The sequence below is a fragment of the Aotus nancymaae genome, unplaced genomic scaffold (assembly GCF_030222135.1).
Source record: "Aotus nancymaae isolate 86718 unplaced genomic scaffold, 86718_ANA_hifiasm-v0.15.2.pri h1tg000010l, whole genome shotgun sequence".
In the NCBI taxonomy this organism is placed as follows: Eukaryota; Metazoa; Chordata; class Mammalia; order Primates; family Aotidae; genus Aotus; species Aotus nancymaae.
The window spans coordinates 52,218,661-52,237,500 of NW_026988421.1; the positions used below are offsets into that span (position 1 = coordinate 52,218,661).

The 18,840-nt window shown below is 37.9% G+C and overlaps 1 protein-coding gene across 6 annotated transcripts in view; it reads right to left on the bottom strand.

Moving 5' to 3' along the window:
* Positions 1-18,840, bottom strand: part of ANK3 (ankyrin 3) — a 359,094-nt gene that overhangs the window by 80,458 nt on the left and 259,796 nt on the right. For all 6 annotated transcript variants that reach the window (XM_021675764.2, XM_021675765.2, XM_012445733.2 and 3 more), the window contains one exon: positions 2,123-2,229. In XM_021675764.2, coding sequence (XP_021531439.2) covers positions 2,123-2,229 — 107 coding nt within the window. The remainder of the gene's footprint in view (positions 1-2,122; positions 2,230-18,840) is intronic.

The following is an 18,840-nucleotide window of genomic DNA, read 5'->3' on the forward strand; positions in this document are numbered from 1 at the left end:
AAAGTTCAAGGTGAGGGGAAGATAACTTGCACATTCAAGTACTTCATTGTGTTTAATGTATGGGAAAGTTCATTTCTGATTTTATTATCATGTTTCTTCAACTTCTCAGTTTACTAAATTAAGCCCTACTACTTGTCTTTGATTTGTAGAGAATACAAAGTGATGGTTTCAGTTCTTTGAATTATGGCGGCAATTCATCAAGCATGATTCAAAAAACTCTTCAACATGTCTGCTCCCTGAATGTATCCCAAATGTTGTATATTTTCCTTCTCGAATCTGATTTTTTTTTTTTTTTTTTGCTTTTCCAATATTAGACCCATATGCATCTAATATAAATTATATATTTTAGCGGTTTAAAAATTAATATTATAATAATTCAAGGTTTTTCTAATTGAGTTAAAGAAATGCAATGTTAATAACTCAAAAGCCACCATAAAGTTTATAATTTATGAAGTACTTTCATGTCAATTATTCCCATTTGAATGATATTGATCTGTTTCTCAGAATCATAGTATTACAAAGCCAAAATCTATGATGATTCTTTAAATAACCTGAAGCACTACTCGGAGCTTGACTTTTTATTTGTAAAATGGGGATAATGAGTAATATGTATCTCACAGTATCATCTTAAATTTCAAGTAAATATCAAATGAGACAATACATGTAAAAGATTTAGCACAATGCCAGGTACATGACAAGAACTAAGTAAACGTTAGCTATTACAATTTATTTTAATTAGAAGCAGCAGCAAATACGTAATATATGAAGCACTTCACAACTGTTAATTATTGTTAATTTATTTAATTCCAAAATAATCTGCCCTTGTCCTTGATCACAATTAACTTATGACCTAAATGCCAATTTCAAAGGCAAAAATACTTTGAAATATTCATCATTTTAACAGATTATTTTGATTATATTTATATGGATGTCAACTATCCCAAATCTGAATTAACTACAGATGAAGAATCCAGTATCTAAAGACATACTAATTTATTAATTTAGTAATTGAAGCAAGTTCCCTTTTAGAGTCCTGTTTCGAATTCCATTGACCAGGGAGGCAGCATGAGGAGGCTACTCGATGTGGTTTTTAACCACAGCACTTCTGGTGTAGATACTGGTATTTTTTTTTTTTTAATCTTTATTCTTTTTATTCGTTTTTTCTAATTAATTTAATACAACTTAATTGTAATTTTATTTCAGAAATGCAGAAGGTACCAACTCGATTGGAAGTTTAAATTTACATATGCTTTTAAAAGGAAAATCACACAAAACAAACCATTTGTCAAATCAAAGACCTGTATCATATGAGAAAAAAATGACAATGCCACAGCTTACTCCTAATTTAAAAACCAATTTTTATTTGCTCGGTGTGGTGGCTGATGCCTGTAATCCCAGCAGTCTGGGAGGCAAAGGTGGGTGGATTGCTTGAGCTCAGGAGTTTGAGAACAGCCTGGGCAACATGGCAAGACTTCATCTCTATGAAAAAACACAAAAGTTATCCGGGCATGGTGATGCGCACCTATGGTCCCAGCTACTCAGGAAGCTGAGGTGGGAGGATGGCTTGAGCCCAGGAGGTAGAGGTTGCAGTGAGCCAGGACTGTACCACTGTACTTCAGCCTGAGCGACAGAGCCAGACCCTGTCAAACAAAACAAAGCAAAAAAACAAAAAACACAACCACTAAATATTTGAGAGAAATTCTTCTATCTGAGAAATTCTTCTGAGAAAATCAGATACCCAGAAGAAACTTCATTTGAATAGAAAAGTAAAATGAAGAAAAATCACTATATTTCAAATTTTAAAATATTTAAAAAGGAAATTTTCTGAAAAGGAAAATTAAAGACCTAGAAGATCAAAACAGCCAGGAAAAAAGTGTGTTGTACCAATAATTTCATTATTTTTTTCTAACAAAATTAATTTTTTTCTCATAAAAAACCCATACAGAATTGCTTAGAAAAAATTTAATGATTACAAATATACTTTACATATACTAATGAGTATACATTTCATATATGAATATATTCATATATATGAAGCTTGTTGATGTGAATTTATAACTTTAAATAATAAATGCAATGTTCATGTAGTAGGATAAAGAAAAGGGACATTTAGGTTACTTACCCAGAATGAATGGGGCTTGAAACAAGATTGACATTGTCTAAGGTGTCGGCAGCCCAGCTGTAATGTCTAAGAGAATCTGAATCAAATTCCCTTGTGAATGTTAGATGCTGTAAAATAAAATGGTAAATTAAATTACATCAACAAACCATACACGACTGGTTTCTCTACACATATAAAACATATCTGTATTCCTCTAATTCCAGATAGACTTACATTCAACATAAATAATTTTTAAATTCTCTTCTACAGGAATATGTTGAAATTTGAGTATAATGTTAGAAAATAAAGTCTATTGATATTTTGTTTTATTTCAATCTTTTAAGAAAGCACCCTGGGTAATTGGCATGGCACAGAACTAACTCCAACTGTGATTTTAATCACTTCAACACATCTCCAAATTACTCCTACAACAACTGCAATGTTTTTTCCCAATTCTCAAAATAAAAAATGAAAAATTCAATCTTGATGATGTCTGGTTCCGAGTGGGGTGGAGTAGCTAGCAGCAGTCTACTGCTTCTGCCAAGTAAGCCGGATAAAATACAGAAATCATATCTGAATGCAGCAGAGGGTGGCTAAAGCATCGAGAACTAAAAGAACTACCAAACTCTGGGAAGGGGAACATCTTCAGGAGTTCAACTGACTTTCTGTTGAATATTTTTAACTTATGGGCTTTTGTCAGTTTCCAGTGCAAACAGATTTGTACTTTTAACCTACAGGGGTCACTGTTGAACAGAAAAGCCAGGAGAATTTTGGTGGAGATTTGGGTGGCCTCAAGCACACTAGTTTTCTGCTAAGAACATTTGCTGAATTCTGGGGCTGTGCAGAACAGGAAGCTCAAAACCTAACCAGAAATATCTCTGAAGAGCATATTGGAGATTTTTGGCAGGTAATGAGAAAATGACTTAAAAGTTTAGAACTTATAATGGAAAAGAGATTTGAAGATCATACCACAATTTTAAATAAGGATGCTGGTGAGCTGGAGGGACACCAGAGGTAGTATGAGCTTTTACCAGGGCTGCAAACCAGCCTCATTTCCGCAAAATCTTAATTGAATTAAAATTATCATCTACTATTCTATTTGCCTAGCAGAGGGAGGGTTAACATTCTCTGGAGGAATAAATCACCATCGGTGTGTCCACAATTTTTTATATACCATGTCTAGCATAAAGTGCAAAACTGCCAAGCATGGCCAGAGTACGTGAATAAAAACAGAAAAACAAAATAAAACCAAACCAAGCTAGACAGACACTATAAATAGATTCCTAGGCCATTCAGATTCTGAGGTAAGCTATTAAGTGCTTTATAATAACTATGATTAGTATGTTTAGAAAAATAGGCAGAAAGAGAAAATAAATTAAAAGGGATAGAACACTAGAATATACATAAGAAAGAATCAAATGGGCATTGGTTCAGTATTAAATACAGTGTCAGTTCTTGACTTAGACACAATATAAAAGAGGGTTGATAAGTTAGAGCCATAAATGGAAAAATATAAAAACTGAAGAATACGTTAAAAAAATAGAAAATAGTACAAGATGTAGAACATTGAGAGATTTTAACATAGGTATAAATTAGACCCTTAGAAATAGAAGAGAAGAAGAGAATAAAGTAGAAGCTATATTTGAAAAGATAATAGCTAAGAATATGCCAAATCTGATGAAAGGTATTAGCCCACAGATCCCCCTCAATCTGCTTCCTACTGAAACCTCGGTAAAATGACAGTCACATATTTAAAAATACATACACAGAAAGGACAGAGAAAGTAAGAGAAAATACATCAGCAGAGAAACAAAAGGATTGGCTAAAATTCTCTTTAAAAAGTGAGCTGACCTTCATAATTCCCTCAGTTGTCAAATAATGATCCCATGTCATCACCACCACCAACCCTAGCAGAAGGCTAGAGGCAGGAGACTAGAAGGCCCCATACTAAAAATGAAGATCGTATACTGAATATTCAGACTCCCAGCCTTCTTCCTTTACTGGTCTTCCAAACACAGTTAGGGATAGAGTTCTAGGCAGAAAATGGGATGTCTGACTTGCCCACTGGAATTTCCCAGTGAAATATCCTGGCTTATTACTTCGGTGGAAATCATGGATGACAGACAACCTCTACGCCATACAGAGAGCTTCCAATGAGTTTATTAATGAGTAGACAGCCGACGGCTACTAGACAGTTGAGAAAAGCATCTACTATAAAAACAAAAACAAGCAAACAGAAGGAAAGCAAACTGGAGGAAACGGGCTTTTCAGGGAGAAGAAAACTTAAAATTATTCACTAATATCTAGAGAGAGATGAGATATTTTTACACCTGTGAAACAACAGACTACTTATTATAAAAAAGAATTATTTTGTGGAAATAACTCTTAGAAAGTAACAAATATGTTGGGGAAAAAAAACCCTAGAAATTTTAGAGAAATTTTTAACTGTAGAAAACAGGGGAGAAAATACATGAAAGCAAAAGATAAGTCCAGGAGGTTCAAATCCTCCTCATCAGTCTAAAAAAAAAGAAGTTCTAGAAAGAAATAGTGAAACAAAGGAAAAGAAACTTTTTCAGAGCTGAAGACACAGGTTGCCAGAGTAAAATGACCCACTGAGTGACCAGCACTAGGAATGAATACAGAACCCATTATGGTACATCAACATAACATTTCAGAATTTGGAGACAAAGAGCCTATATAAACATGGAGAGAAAAAATGGTCACAGATGGAGGACCTGTATCAGACTTTTAACAGCAAAACTGGAAGGTAAAAGGCAATGGAGCAACTCCTTCAAGAAAATGACTTCAAGTCAGAATTCTATAACCAGCTAAAATAAAAACAAGCATGAACTAGACAGATAATATCAGATATATAAAACCTTTAAAAACGTATTTCTCATGCACCCTCTAAGGAAACTATGTTAAGATGTATTCCACTGACATGAGGAGTAACCCAAGAAAAAGGAGGACATGGACTCCAACCCAAGAGAAAACAAAGGGAATTTTCAGGTTATGATGAAGGAAGGCTCAGAAGCACATCTGTGTAGTGGACCTACAAGGAACATGACAAGTAAGAAAGCCCTAAGAGACATGAGGTAGGCAGACGAAAGAGATAGATCACCTAACAAATGTGGACATATTGAGAGATTTGTACAACTGGGGGAGAGTTCTGGGATTGGATTATTGATATGTACAGGGGATATCAAGCAAATGAAAAAACTCCAGGGAAAATAAAATATTGTGCTGGAAAGAAAAAGCAATCAGGCTGGGCGGGGTGGCTCACGCTTGTAATCCCAGCACTTTGGGAGGCTGAAGCAGGTAGATCACTTGAGTTCAGGAGTTTGAGACCAGCCTGGTCAACATGGTGAAACCCATTATCTACTAAAAATACAAAAAATTAGCTGGACATGGTGGCATGCACTTGTAATCCCAGTTACTTGAAAGGCTGAGGCAGGAGAATCGCTGGAACCAGGGAGGCAGAGGTTGCAGTGAGCCAAGGTTGTGCCACTGCACTCTAGCCTGGGTAAGAGAAAGACTCCTTCTCAAACAAAAAAATAAAGAAAGAGCAATCATAATATAAGCCACATACGTGAGTAACATTTACATTGGCATAACAATATAATTACCAAATACAGATATAACCAAAATATGATACAACTGTTTGGGGAAATGGTAGAATACTAAGTGTGCATGGTCAGGGAGAAAAAGTGTGAAAAAAATATTAAAGCTTCCTCTTTCATTTGGGGAAGTCAATAAATAATTGCTGAAATGCAGAAAAATCAGCAAGAAGCAACATACCTGTAGTGTGTAGAGATATGCAAGCACATAATAAGAGTCATCAAAAATTATTTCAAGCACTTGTCTCTGGATAGGCAAAATTGGGGACTGAAAGTATATATGGGGATTATGTTTTTTCCTAACAAGTGTGCCTTGTAGAATATGGCTTTATTATTATTATTATACTTTCAGTTCTGGGATACATGTGCAGAACGTGCAGGTTTGTTACATAGGTATACATGTGCCATGGTGATTTGTTGTACCACATCAACCTGTCATCTACATTAGGTATTTCTCCTAATGCTATCCCTCCCTAGCCCCCCACCCAAATATTTCACAACCTACTTTTTTTTTTTTTTTTTTTTGAGATGGAGTCTCGCTCTGTCACCCAGGCTGGAGTGCAGTGTGCAATCTCTCGGTTCACTGCAACCTCCACCTCCCAGGTTCAAAAGATTCTCCTGCCTCCACCTCCTGAGTAGCTAGGACTACAGGTGTGTACCACCAACACTCAGCTAATTTTTTTGTATTTTTAGTACAGACGAGGTTTCACCATGTTGGCCAGGCTGGTATTGAACTCCTGATCTCAAGCAATCCACCTGCCTCGGCCTCCCAAAGTGCTGGCATTACAGGCATGAGCCACTATGCCTGGTCAAGGCTTTTTGTTCAATTACATAACTTTGGTAATAATAAAATCTAAATTTAAAAACTTATTCTGAATTACACAGATTTTTTTTTAATGGCCCTGAAATAAAATTGAAAAATAAATTTGTAGAGCAATTATATGAAAGTCACTATCTCACCCAGGTTTTAGGAAAATGCAAAAATGAATAAGGAACAGCTTTATTTGCATTTAATGAATGAGGACATATCCAGTGAATAGGTGTACAATTATGCATCTAATAAGAATCCACAGAGAAGATTCTAACCCATCAAAAGCAATAAACCACTTAGGAAAGTTCCTAAATTCTATATGGGTTAACCAAAGATGAGGTGTTGGTTTGAGTCTGGCCTCATTTAACAACAACTTATACTGAATTTGGAGACCCATACCAACAAACCTTCAGAGTAGGGCAAAATACTTAATACAAAATGGTGCTGTTCCTTTAATTTTTTTGGCATGAATGGTGTGGAGGGCAAGCTACAGTTCCTATATTGGGGGGCCTAAGGTTATTTTTCACAAAGGTTTATTTTTTTAAAAAAAGTTCTCATAAATAAATAATATCATTCCTCTTTGGTAATTACAGTAAATTATTTACCTTTGGTACTCTTAGAAACATGCACTGGTACCATTAATTATTAAAACAATGAATTATATCTCACAAAAAGGTATCACTGCAATCATGTAATATTTATCAAAGCCAGAATGTGCCAGGACACGGATTCCACATTCCTTTGAGTCCTTTCTTAACTTCCCTACTCTTGCAACTTTGCCACTCATTGAAGCTTTGTCGTAACATGAACAAATATCATACTTGCTCAAAACAGTGAGCTATATTATTTTGAGCTGTATGTCCCAATATTTGTCCCAAATAGTAATACTTAAATATATTTTTGGTACCTTAGTACTTTCTCTTCTGAGTTTTGTGTTTTCAGAGAGGTTTGCTTAGGTTTATGAGCAGACGTAGCTCAATTTTAATAACCTAAATACAAGCAAACAAAATACTCTTCCTACGGAGCATCCATCCAAATATAAAACAAAGCAATTCAAGAGAACCTGTGGTTTTCCACATAGATACTGAATTGGTATTTCATTTCCATGCTACCTGTCTGCGAACACTTATTTCTACAGATTAGAATTTACTTAAAACCAAAATATAAAATTTCAACTATTCACTTATGTTAATACACAGTATGAATTTCAAAGTTTTCTGACACGTTACTGTGCATAGCACCACAGTACTAACAAAAAACTTTGCGTCCATTTTGTTACTGAAGAAATAGATATTTAAAATGATTAACAAGGCCGGGTGCAGTGGCTCACACCTGTAATCCCAGCACTTTGGGAGGCCAAGGCAGGTGGATCACTTGAGGACAGGAGTTCAAGAGCAGCCTGGCCAATATGGTGAAACCCTGTCTCTACTAAAATTGCAAAAAGAAAATTAGACAGGCGTGGTGGGATGCACCTGTAGTCCCAGCTACTTGGCAGGCTGAGACAGGAGAATCACTTGAACCTGGGAGGCAGATGTTGCAGTGAGCTGAGGTTGTGCCATGGCACTCCAGCCTGGGCAACAGAGCAAGACTTCATCTCAAAAAATAAATAAATAAATAAATAAATAAATAAATAAAAAGAAATAAAATGATTAACAGAGATTCCATGTTCATGGATCAGAAGAATCAATATTGTTAAATATTTAACAGTATGTCCATACTGCCCAAAGCAGTCTATGGATTCAATGTAATCTCTATCAAAATAACAATGATATTCTTCACAGAAGTTAAAAAAAAAACCTAAAATGTATGTGGAACTACAAAAGATTTAGAATAGCCAAAGCTATCCTAAGCAAAAAGAACAAAACTGGAAGAATCATATTATCTGACTTTAAATTATACTACAGATATATAGTAACCAAAACAGCATGGTGGCTGGAGAAAAATCAGACACATAGATCAGTGGAACAGAATAGAACCCAGAGATAAAGTCACACATCTACAGTGATCTGATTTTTGACAAAGGTACTAAGAATGTACAGTGGAGGAAGAATAGTCTCTTCAACAAATGATGCTGGGAAAACTAGACAGCCATATGCAAAAGAATGAAACTAGGCCCCTATCTCTCACCATATACAAAAATCAAATCAAAATGAATTAAAGACTTAAATCTGAGACCTCAAACTATGAAACTACTGAAAAAAAACCATTAGGGAAACTCTCCAGGACACTGAACCAGGCAAAGATTTCTTGAGTAATACCCACAAGCACAGGCAACCAAACCAAAAATAGACAAATGGGATCACATCAAGTTAAAATGCTTCTGCACAACAAACAATCACTAAAGTGAAGAGACAACCCACAGAATGGAAGCATGTATTTACAAACTATCCATCTGACAAGGGATTAATAACCAGAATATATAAGAAGCTCAAACAACTCTATAGGAAAAAAAAAATCGCATAATCCAATTAAAAATGGGCAAAAGACCTGAATAGACATTTCTGAAAAGAAGAAATGCAAATGGCAAACAGGTATGTGAAAAGGTCCTCAACATCACTGATCATCAAAGAAATGCAAATCAAAACCACAATGAGATATCATCTCACCCTAGTTAAAACAGCTTTTATCTGGAAGGTAGGCAATAACAAATTCTAAAGAGGATGTGGAGAAAAGGGAACCCTCATCCACTGTTGGTGGGGATTAAATTAATATAACCAACACAGAGAGCAGTCTGGAGGTTCCTTGCAAAACTGAAAACAGAGCTGCCAAGCTATTTAGCAAGCCCACTGCTAAGTATATACCCAAAAAAAAGAAGTATATCAAAGAAGACATCTGCACGCCCATGTTTATTGCAGCACTATTCACAATAGGCAAGATTTGGAAGCAACCTAAGTGTTCATCAACAGAGGAATGGAAAAAGAAAATACATACTCAATGGAGTGTATATACACAATGGAGTACTGTTCAGTCATAAAAAAGAATGAGAGACTGTCATTTGCAACAACATGGATGGGACTAGAGGTAATTATGTTAACTAAAATAAGCTAGGCACAGAAAGACAAATTTCTCATGTTCTTACTAATTTGAAAGCCAAAAATTAAAATAATCGAGCTCATGGAGATAGAAAGTAGAAACAATGTTACTAGAGAAGGGGAAGGGTAGTGAGGGGACACAGGGTAGGGGCAGAGTGGGAATGGTTAAAATGTACAAAAAAAAAAAAAAAAAAAAAAAAAACAGAAAGAAAGAAAGAATCAAGGCAAGGCGCAGTGGCTCATGCCTGTAATCCCAGTACTTTGGGAGGCCAAGGCAGGTGGATCACAAGGTCAGGAGTTCAACACCAGCCTGGCCAAGATGGTGAAAGCCCATCTCTACTAAAAATACAAAAATTAACTGGATATGGTGGCAGGCGCCTGTAATCCCAGCTACTCGGGAGGCTGAGGCAGAAAACTGCTCGAACCTGGGAGGTGGAGGTTGCAGTGAGCTGAGATCGCACCACTACACTCCAGCCTGGGCGACAGAGTGAGACTCCATCTCAAAAAAAAAAAAAAAAAAAAAAATTCCAGTCCCAGCACTGGGGCTTTATAGTAATACACACAGGATGGTTTTATCAAACCAATGGAGGCCATTCAGTTATAAAAATGTATCTTATCAATGACTGGGTCTTATTTAGTGACTCAAAATATTTACATTCTTTTGCTAACAGCAATACCACAAATTACTGTGCATCAATTTAATGGCAAGAACTGACCCAGGCCTATACATTTTTTTTGTTTGAGTTGTCAGAACCTATTAGCCCTGGGAATAATGGAGCCATCTGACAGATGAGGAAACTGAGGTTTAGAGAGACTTCAAAAACTTAGCAATACAAAGTCAACACCTAGCACTGGGTGGCTTTAATAGAACACTATGTTAAAGAAACATTCACATGGAATTTTTAATAATTTTTATTCCCATGTCAAAAATAATATGAATAAGCATATCACTTTTCATTTTGGAAGTGATGTCAAGGACTATTAAACTAAAAATGCATATTATTCAATAGAGTCCAAAGCCTGACTAACGATGATATCACTGTCTCCAAGAGCTTAATACTTTCCAAAAATAGTTTCTTACTAGCCCTATTCATCAGAGGAAAGAGGAGAGCAAGTACATACTGGCCTTACAAACAAGGACACACCCAAATGCCCAGGTCTGGAAATAAATGTCTAGGCACTAAAGAAAAGAGAGAGAGAGAGAGAGAGAGAGAGAGAGAGAGAGAGAGAGAGAGGAGATATCCCACTAACTCCAATATTAGTAATTCTCTAGGTTTCTGACTGTCAACCTCCAGTGTTAGATGACGTGAATTAAGGTCCAGAATTAACTCTGCAAGTTTTCTTATCTAACAGCTCTACCACCTCTGGGGAAGGTGGTCTTCCAAATTAACTGGTAGCCTTGACATGCTAGTTAACAGCACCCAGTAAATCTCCCTATAACAGGTCACATGCAACACCCATTACAACAATTCTGGAAGACTGTAAATACAATTTAGTTTAGTAACAGCTGGATGATACAACCGGACTGGGAGCCCTGGAAAGTGAAGGGCTATCAGGGATAACTTCACCCTATGGCCACAAATTGGACAGAGCCAAGGCAGGTGAACTCATGTGAGTGTCAGTTCCCCACACAAAGACGACGACGACTTGGGTTTGAATCAGGCGGTGTCACTCCATAGCCCAGTGAATGGCAAGTCAAGACACTCACTAAACCTCCATTTCTACATTAGGGTGACAGGGAGAAAATATTAATTGCTCTGAATTCACTGTGAGAATGAATGACTCAAGTAATGTGAAAGAGACTTGAAAATTCTAAATTACCATGCAAACAAAAAAACAGATGATGCTAATCTCATATCCCTAGATATTTATTTCATTTTATTTTATTTTTTTGAGACAGTGTCGCTCTGTCACCTAGGCTGGAGTGCAGTGGCGTGATCTATCTTGGCTCACTGCAGCCTCCGCCTCCTGGGTTCAAGTGATTCTCTTGCCTCAGCCTCCAGAGTAGCTGGGATTACAGGTGTATGCCACCACGCCCATTGATTTTACTTTTTTTTGTATTTTTAGTAGATATGGGGTTTCACTATGTTGGCCAGGTAGGTCTTGAACTCCTCCTGGCTTAAGTGATCTACCTGCCTCAGCTTCCCAAAGTGCTGGGATTATAGGTGTGAGCCACTGCACCCAGCCTACCCCATAGATTTTTAATAATTAAAGATAATTTATTTCTTACACTTCCAAAATGTTGCATTCCTCTATGTAGATATTTAGGATAGCATATCATTTTCACACCACAGGGAGAAGTCAGAGCTGCCTGCTGGATTAACAAACATAATAGGGCTGTTTTGGCTTTGTAAAATCCTTGTCTACACATCAATTCTTCCCATGTCTAACATTCTTTACTCAGATCTGCCAGGCTTTGCTTATTAGAGTGGCACGATTGCCTAGTGGCCAGCAGGAGAATGGGTTTAAGCACCCATCAGATTTACAGTCTTGTTCTCGGTTCTATCACCTAATAGCTATGGACAAGCTATTTAGCTGGACAAGCTAAACACTCCTCACAGCCCTAGGCTCCTTGTCTGTAAAGTGGTAGTCATAATACCTATTCCATTAGGTAGCCAAAAGCATGAAATGATGCATTATAAAATATTGTGGCAGGTACTGTACTAATTGCTATAATTATTGTGACCTGCAATGGATATTGAGTGAAATGGCAAACTGCTACCCAAATAGATAACAGGTTTAGGCAAGCAGCACAACTACGTGGAAACACTTTTAAGAACTGGATTCCGTAAAAGGAAACCTGACACAAGTAGCAAAATAAAATAAATATTAAAGGTCTACTATAATAGAAAAAGCAGGTCTTTTATCCCTTACAGTATTTTTCTTGAAGTCAACTATTATCACTCTTAAGAGTTATTTTATATGAGAACAGCATATAAACTATAAAGAAACTTTGTTCTTTGAATTTCCAAATTGGATTGATTTCAAGACAATTTTGTTATGAACTTGAACAAAAGAAGGTGAATCAAGGTCAGAGTAGAAGCTGAGTGTATCAACACTCAGCTTGAGATGTCAAAATTAACTGTATTACCTTAAGGAAGTCACAATGTCAACCTCTTTGCCTTAAAAAAATAATCTGTAATCTTGCTGACCAATCTTTGAGAGGTGTTGAATGGATCACCTGAGCAATGCTGGCAAAGCACTTTGAAGAGAGAAAGCAGCATATTAAATGTCACCAGTCAAAGGTGCTTATCTTCCAGGGGGACTATCTCTAGCAAATCTTTAATCTGAGGCTGGCTACCTTCTGCCACCATGCACGTTTCTGAGCGCCTCCTTAGAAATTAGCTTACGTGAAAGAAATAGCAAGGTTAATCTGCCAGTGGGTGTGGGGGAAGGCGGTGGGAGTGTGGGTGGAATAGAGTGGAGAGGTAGAGGAAGAAAATCTAACTGTTAGCACAGGCAGCCTTTTGGGTTAGGTATTCTCTCTTTCTATTACTGAGATAATTGAAAATGCCTAGATCTTCAAAACACAAGCAGGTAGTTTCTCCTGAAGAACCCTCCAATGTTCACAACTACTTGCCAATGTATCAAATTGTACATAACACATTACTTAACTAAATGTACATGAAATCATCCTTAGCCTCAAAAAAGACCAGGTGCAATCCAAAGGAATCGGAATCCTTGGCTGTGAGATAAATGAGAAGAGTTATGGGTTGGAAAGTATGACAGCAGCCCTCATGTACATGATGGCTATAACAAGGCCTCCAATATCACTTACGGAATTTTCTCCACAGTCAGCATTCAAACAGCCAGCGCAACTGCTGACATCATAGTCGAGTCAAGCCTTCTAAACCAGTTACTGTTGAAGGCCTACCACCAGTCCCCTCAGGAACAAACCATGTAGGCAAATCTAATCTGAAAAGGAAGTCTTCAAAAAGAAAGAAATCCACTCAGAGAAAGAGTAGGGCCAAGCAGCTGTCCGACTCCTCTCTTTTCATAGATGCACTGCCTCTAAGTCAACAGAACTGTAAGGAAATGGGAGGTGTTCATTTTACAGTGATTAATTGGCAAGGGGCTCCTTTCTAACATTTTTGTTTAGAAATATCCATGTTTATCTGGGCGTGGTGGCTCATGCCTATAATCTCAGCACTTTGGGAGGCAGAGGTGGGTGGATCACATGAGGCCAGGAGTTTGAGGCCAGCCTGGCTAACATGGTGAAACTCTGTCTCTACTAAAAATACCAAAAAATTAGCCGGGTGTGGTGATACATGTCTGTAATCCCAGCTATTGGGGAGGCTGAGGCATGAAAATTGCTTGAACCCTGGAGGCAGAGGTTGTAGTGAGCTGGAATCATGCCACTGCATTCCAGCCAGGGTGACAGAGTGAGACTACATCTCAAAACAAAACAAAACAAAAAAGAAAAAAGAATAAAACACATACCCAAGTTTATAGCATTCTCTTAAATCAGTTTCTCATTTTCTTTTTCCTTTGTTAAAATTGGATTTACTTATTTCTAAGAGAAAGCATAAAATAATAGAATCTCAAGGTTGAATGGCAATTGAAGATGCTAGACTTTTCACGTTACCATTCATACGTGGTTGTTCCTACCAGGTTTCATTACCACCAATAGCAAGCACATTCGTTATGACAGAAAACCAAATTAAACTGGTTTAAGATACTCCCTTTCCAGGGATAGGGGGAGACTGAAATTAAATTACTGGTTTATATGGCAAGAAAATCTGAATGGTGCTAACTTCAAGGTAGGTTGAATCCAGCTCAAATGATAGTAGGAATCACTTGTCTTTATACTCTGCCCCCAGCAGCGTTGGGCTATGTCATCTTTACAGCTTAGGAATCCCAGTGGAGTTTTTCTTTCCCAAAAGGTTAGACAAAGTCTCAAATTTGAGTCTCACTAGATGGGCTCAGATTTTACTTTTCATCCTAAAGTAATCATTGTAATCCAGAAAAGGAATGATCTGAATGGCCTGATTTGAGTCTCACTGTTGGAGAACAGGAAGGACTTATGCCCCTTCTGAACATTAGCTGAGAAATGGGTGGGGTAAGGGATTTGACCATCAGATCCAGGCACTGCCATGGAAATGGGTATATGTGGAAAGCCAAATAGATGTATGTAGGCAAAACCCACCCACATCAATAAGTGACCTCTTTGAATGACTTAAAGTCATATTGAATTAAATGTTTCTGCCTACAATACATACATATTTTTTGGTCTTACAACTACTTCTAAGGTCATTTAAAGGAAGTGAAACTAATTGGTTAGCCTGCTAAAATATTTGTAAACTGATGTCATGCCTTCTACCTTTTAGCTGTCTGAAGGTCAAATATTTCCATTCCTGTAATGATGCCTTCTATGCCATAATTTTTAGTTCTTCATACTTTTTATAATTGTTACTGAATATGTTATAATATGTCAGTTATTTTTAAAGCACATTGAATAAATAAAAGGCTTTATTAGGATTAGAAATAAACATAAAGAAGAACACTGTGTCTAAATATAATCTTTCATGCTAAAAATCGCGATGGTGGTTCTGTGGCCCGACCAAGAATATTAGCAAGTACAAGATCCTGGAGGACAGAATATAAAATCCCTGGACTCCTCATGGGCCTTTTTCTTGCCCTGAGCAATGCAGATGTAGAATGTTCAGGATAAAATGAGGCAATCTAGAACCAGATGGCCAGTGACTCTGCCACATATAAGTTGTATCACCAGGGGTGAGTTACTCTTTTTTTTTTTTGAGACAGAGTCTCATTCTCTTGCCCAGACTGGAGTACAGTGGCACAATCTTGGTTCACTGCAACCTCTGTCTCCCAGGTTCAAGTGATTCTCCCACCTCAGCCTTCCTAGTAGCTGGGATTACAGGCATACACCACCATTGACCAGCTAATTTTTGTACTTTTAGTAGAGACAGGGTTTCACCCTGTTGGCCAGGCTAATCTCGAACTCCTGACCTCAAATGATCCACCTGCCTCGGCCTCCTAAAGTGCTGGGATTACAGGTGTGAGCCACCCTGGCCTAAATTAAGAACACTGACTATGAATCAGTGGTTTTCAACCTTGGGTGCATTTAGAATTACAGGTCCAGGCTCTACCCAGGCCAAAGAAATGAGGAACTGAGCAACTGCCTTTTTAAAAGTTTTCCAGGCAGGTGCGGCGGCTCACACCTGTACACTTTGGGAGGCCGAGGTGGATAGATCATGAGGTCAGGAGTTCAAGACCAGCCTATCCAACATGGTGAAATCTGTCTCTATTAAAAATACAAAAATTAGTTGGGCATGGTGGCAGGCGCCTGTAATCCCAGGTACTCTGGAGGCTGAGGCAGGAGGATTGCTTGAAACCAGAAAGTGGAGGTTGCAGTGAGCTGAGATCGCACCACTGCACTCCAGCCTGGGCAAAAGAGCGAAACAAAAACCAAACCAAAAACAAAACAAAAAAACTCCAGGTTGCCAGGCATGGTGGCTCACACCTGTAATCCCAGCACTTTGGGAGGCTGAGGTGGACGGAGCACTTGAGGCCAGGAGCTCGAGACGAGCCTGGGCAACATGGCAAAATTCTGTTTCTACTAAAATATACAAAAATTAGCCGGTCGTGGTAGTGCACGCCTGTAATTCCAGCTACTATGGAGGCTGAGGCACAAGAATCACTTGAACCCAGGAGGTGGAGGTTGCAGTGAGCTGAGATCGTGCTACTGCACTCCAGCCTGATATACAACAAGTCTCTCCCTCTCTCTCTCTCTCACACACACACACACACACACCCATACACACACACACACACACACACACACACACATACAGTTCTCCAAGTGATTCTCATAAGTGGTCCAGATTGAGTTACTGCTTTATATAAAAAAATATTTTGACAAATCAAAAACATGATTTCCTTTACATACACATTTTCCAAAACATATCTTCAGATGATTTTTGGCTAACAGACTTCTTTCATGCTTTCTGATGAAATGATTACTGTGGAAAGGCTACATTTTGAAATCTATAAATAAAGAGTCAGAGGAATGAAAGACAAACTAATAATTTTCTGTCACTTCATTCTAATAGATATAAATGCACTTCTGAAGTAAAGGGAAGGTAAAACTTGTAATAGAAGAGTCTATTCTTTACTATCCAGGAAGGAATTAAGTAGGTTACAGACTAATCAGTGCTGAGGCCCAACAGAGGGTGGGGATAGCTCCACCTCTCCCGCTCCCCTCCCCCAGCTCTGGCCTCCAAGTGCGCCTTCAGCCAGCACAGGTCCCTAGAAGCTGGGGTGGCAGGCCTGCACTCATCACCCTGGGTGGGTCTCAACTGCACTTTAACTGTGGTTAATATGCAAACTGCTTAATCAGCAGATAATAAAGAGGCAATTGTACTTTGTATGAGTGAGGTCTACTCATCGAAGAGACTTCATTTTTATTCTTTTTTTTACTTGTCAAGGCAACTTTAACTGGGCAATGACAGAGTAGTTTTAAATCTGACAGTAAATTATATATCATTGCTTTGGGAATTCTAAATATTTAAAACCTCTTTCATGCTTGCCAACAAAATATTGATTGATTGATTGATTGATTGAGATGGAGTCTCACTCTTGTCATCCAGGCTGGAGTGCAGTGGCATAATCTCAGCTCACTGCAACCTCTGCCTTCCAGGTTCAAGCGATTCTCCTGCCCTAGCCTCCCAAGGAGCTGGCATTACAGGCGCCTGCCACTACATCCGGCTAATTTTTTGTATTTTTAGTAGAGACAAGGTTTCACCATGTTGGTCAGGCTGGTCTCGAACTCCCGACCTCAGGTGATCCACCTGCCTCTACCTCCCAAAGTGCTGGGATTACAGGTGTGAGCCACCCTCCAACAAAATTATTACTGTGGAAGAGCTAGATTTTCAAAATTATAAATACAAAATTAGAGAAATGAAAAACAGAAAGTAATGATTTTGTCATTTAATTCTAAAGTGTTTAAACGCACTTCTGAAGTAAATGCTTCCCATTAGTCTTGCACAGTATATCTAGACACTTCTGTCTGCCAGCTTCTCCTTTAAGGAATTAGCCTTTTCCTTCTCCTTGTCTATACCCATAATTTTATTTATCTGTAATAATAGACAGAGGTGCATTAACTTTTTTAGTCTCGACACTAGAGACTTAAAAAGTTAATGCACCTCTTTCAAAATTTTTCCTCCTTCTTCCAAGTTATTATTTTGAAATTGTTCACACAAATAAAAAAGTTGAAAAACTGTATAAAGAATACCCATGTACCTTCCACCTAGATTCAACAATTAACATTGCTATATTTGCTTTAACTTTATCCACATGCATTTTGGCTGAACTATTTGGAAATAAATAGCTGAATTAATGATTGCTTAATTCCTGAAAACTTCAGCATGCATACCCAATATTCTCTGAGTAGGTTCAATAAGTTAGCAGTGTTAAGCTAAGAAAATAATCAATGCTAAAATTATCACTGCTGAGAAAATTATCAACAATTTCTTATATACAGAGATATCTCCAAGACATTTTCAAATGCCCCCAACAGTCCCTAAAATGTCTGTGCCTTTTATTTCCCCCTCCAAAATCTCTTGCCAGTTTATCCTGGATTTGTGTGGCCCTGAGCAGTGATATATGCTCATTAAACATGCTGGCTCCACAAGGAATCCCTATGCGGTTATTCTGTGCTCATGAAAGACAGCAACTTCCTGTTTTTACATTATCAACTTAAAGTTCACTTAGAAGGATGTTTTTTTAGGGTGCCCTATGCTCTTCTTTCCTCTGATGGGTCTACAGAAGTGTTCCTGATGTCCACAGAGGCATTTTTGAGTTGGAAACAACAGCTGACTACAAGAACATTAGTTTCCTCTCAAAAATTATCTTTGTCTTCTATTTCTGTTCATAAATCCTTAGTTCTGAGTAAATGCTGCTCCTCCAGTCGACCTCAGTAAGTAGGTCTTGGTAATAGTTAATAGGCAATGATGCGAGAACCCTCAGAAGCCATTTTGTAGCATCACAAACACTTGCATTTTACTTTAACGCTGATGTGCAGGAGGGTGGTAGAGTAACCATGATGGTAATGGTAGTGGTAGTGGTGGTGGAGGTGACAGTGATGATGGTAAGGCCATGGTGATGGTGGCGGTAGTGGTTCCAACTTCAGGCCCTTGACCCGTAACAAGTTAACATGCAGAAATATAAGCTACAATTAGGTTTGATCAGAAATTCCCTGGCACATGTATTCTACATGAGCAAATTGTCACTGATAGCCAGGAAGTCTCCTTTCACCTA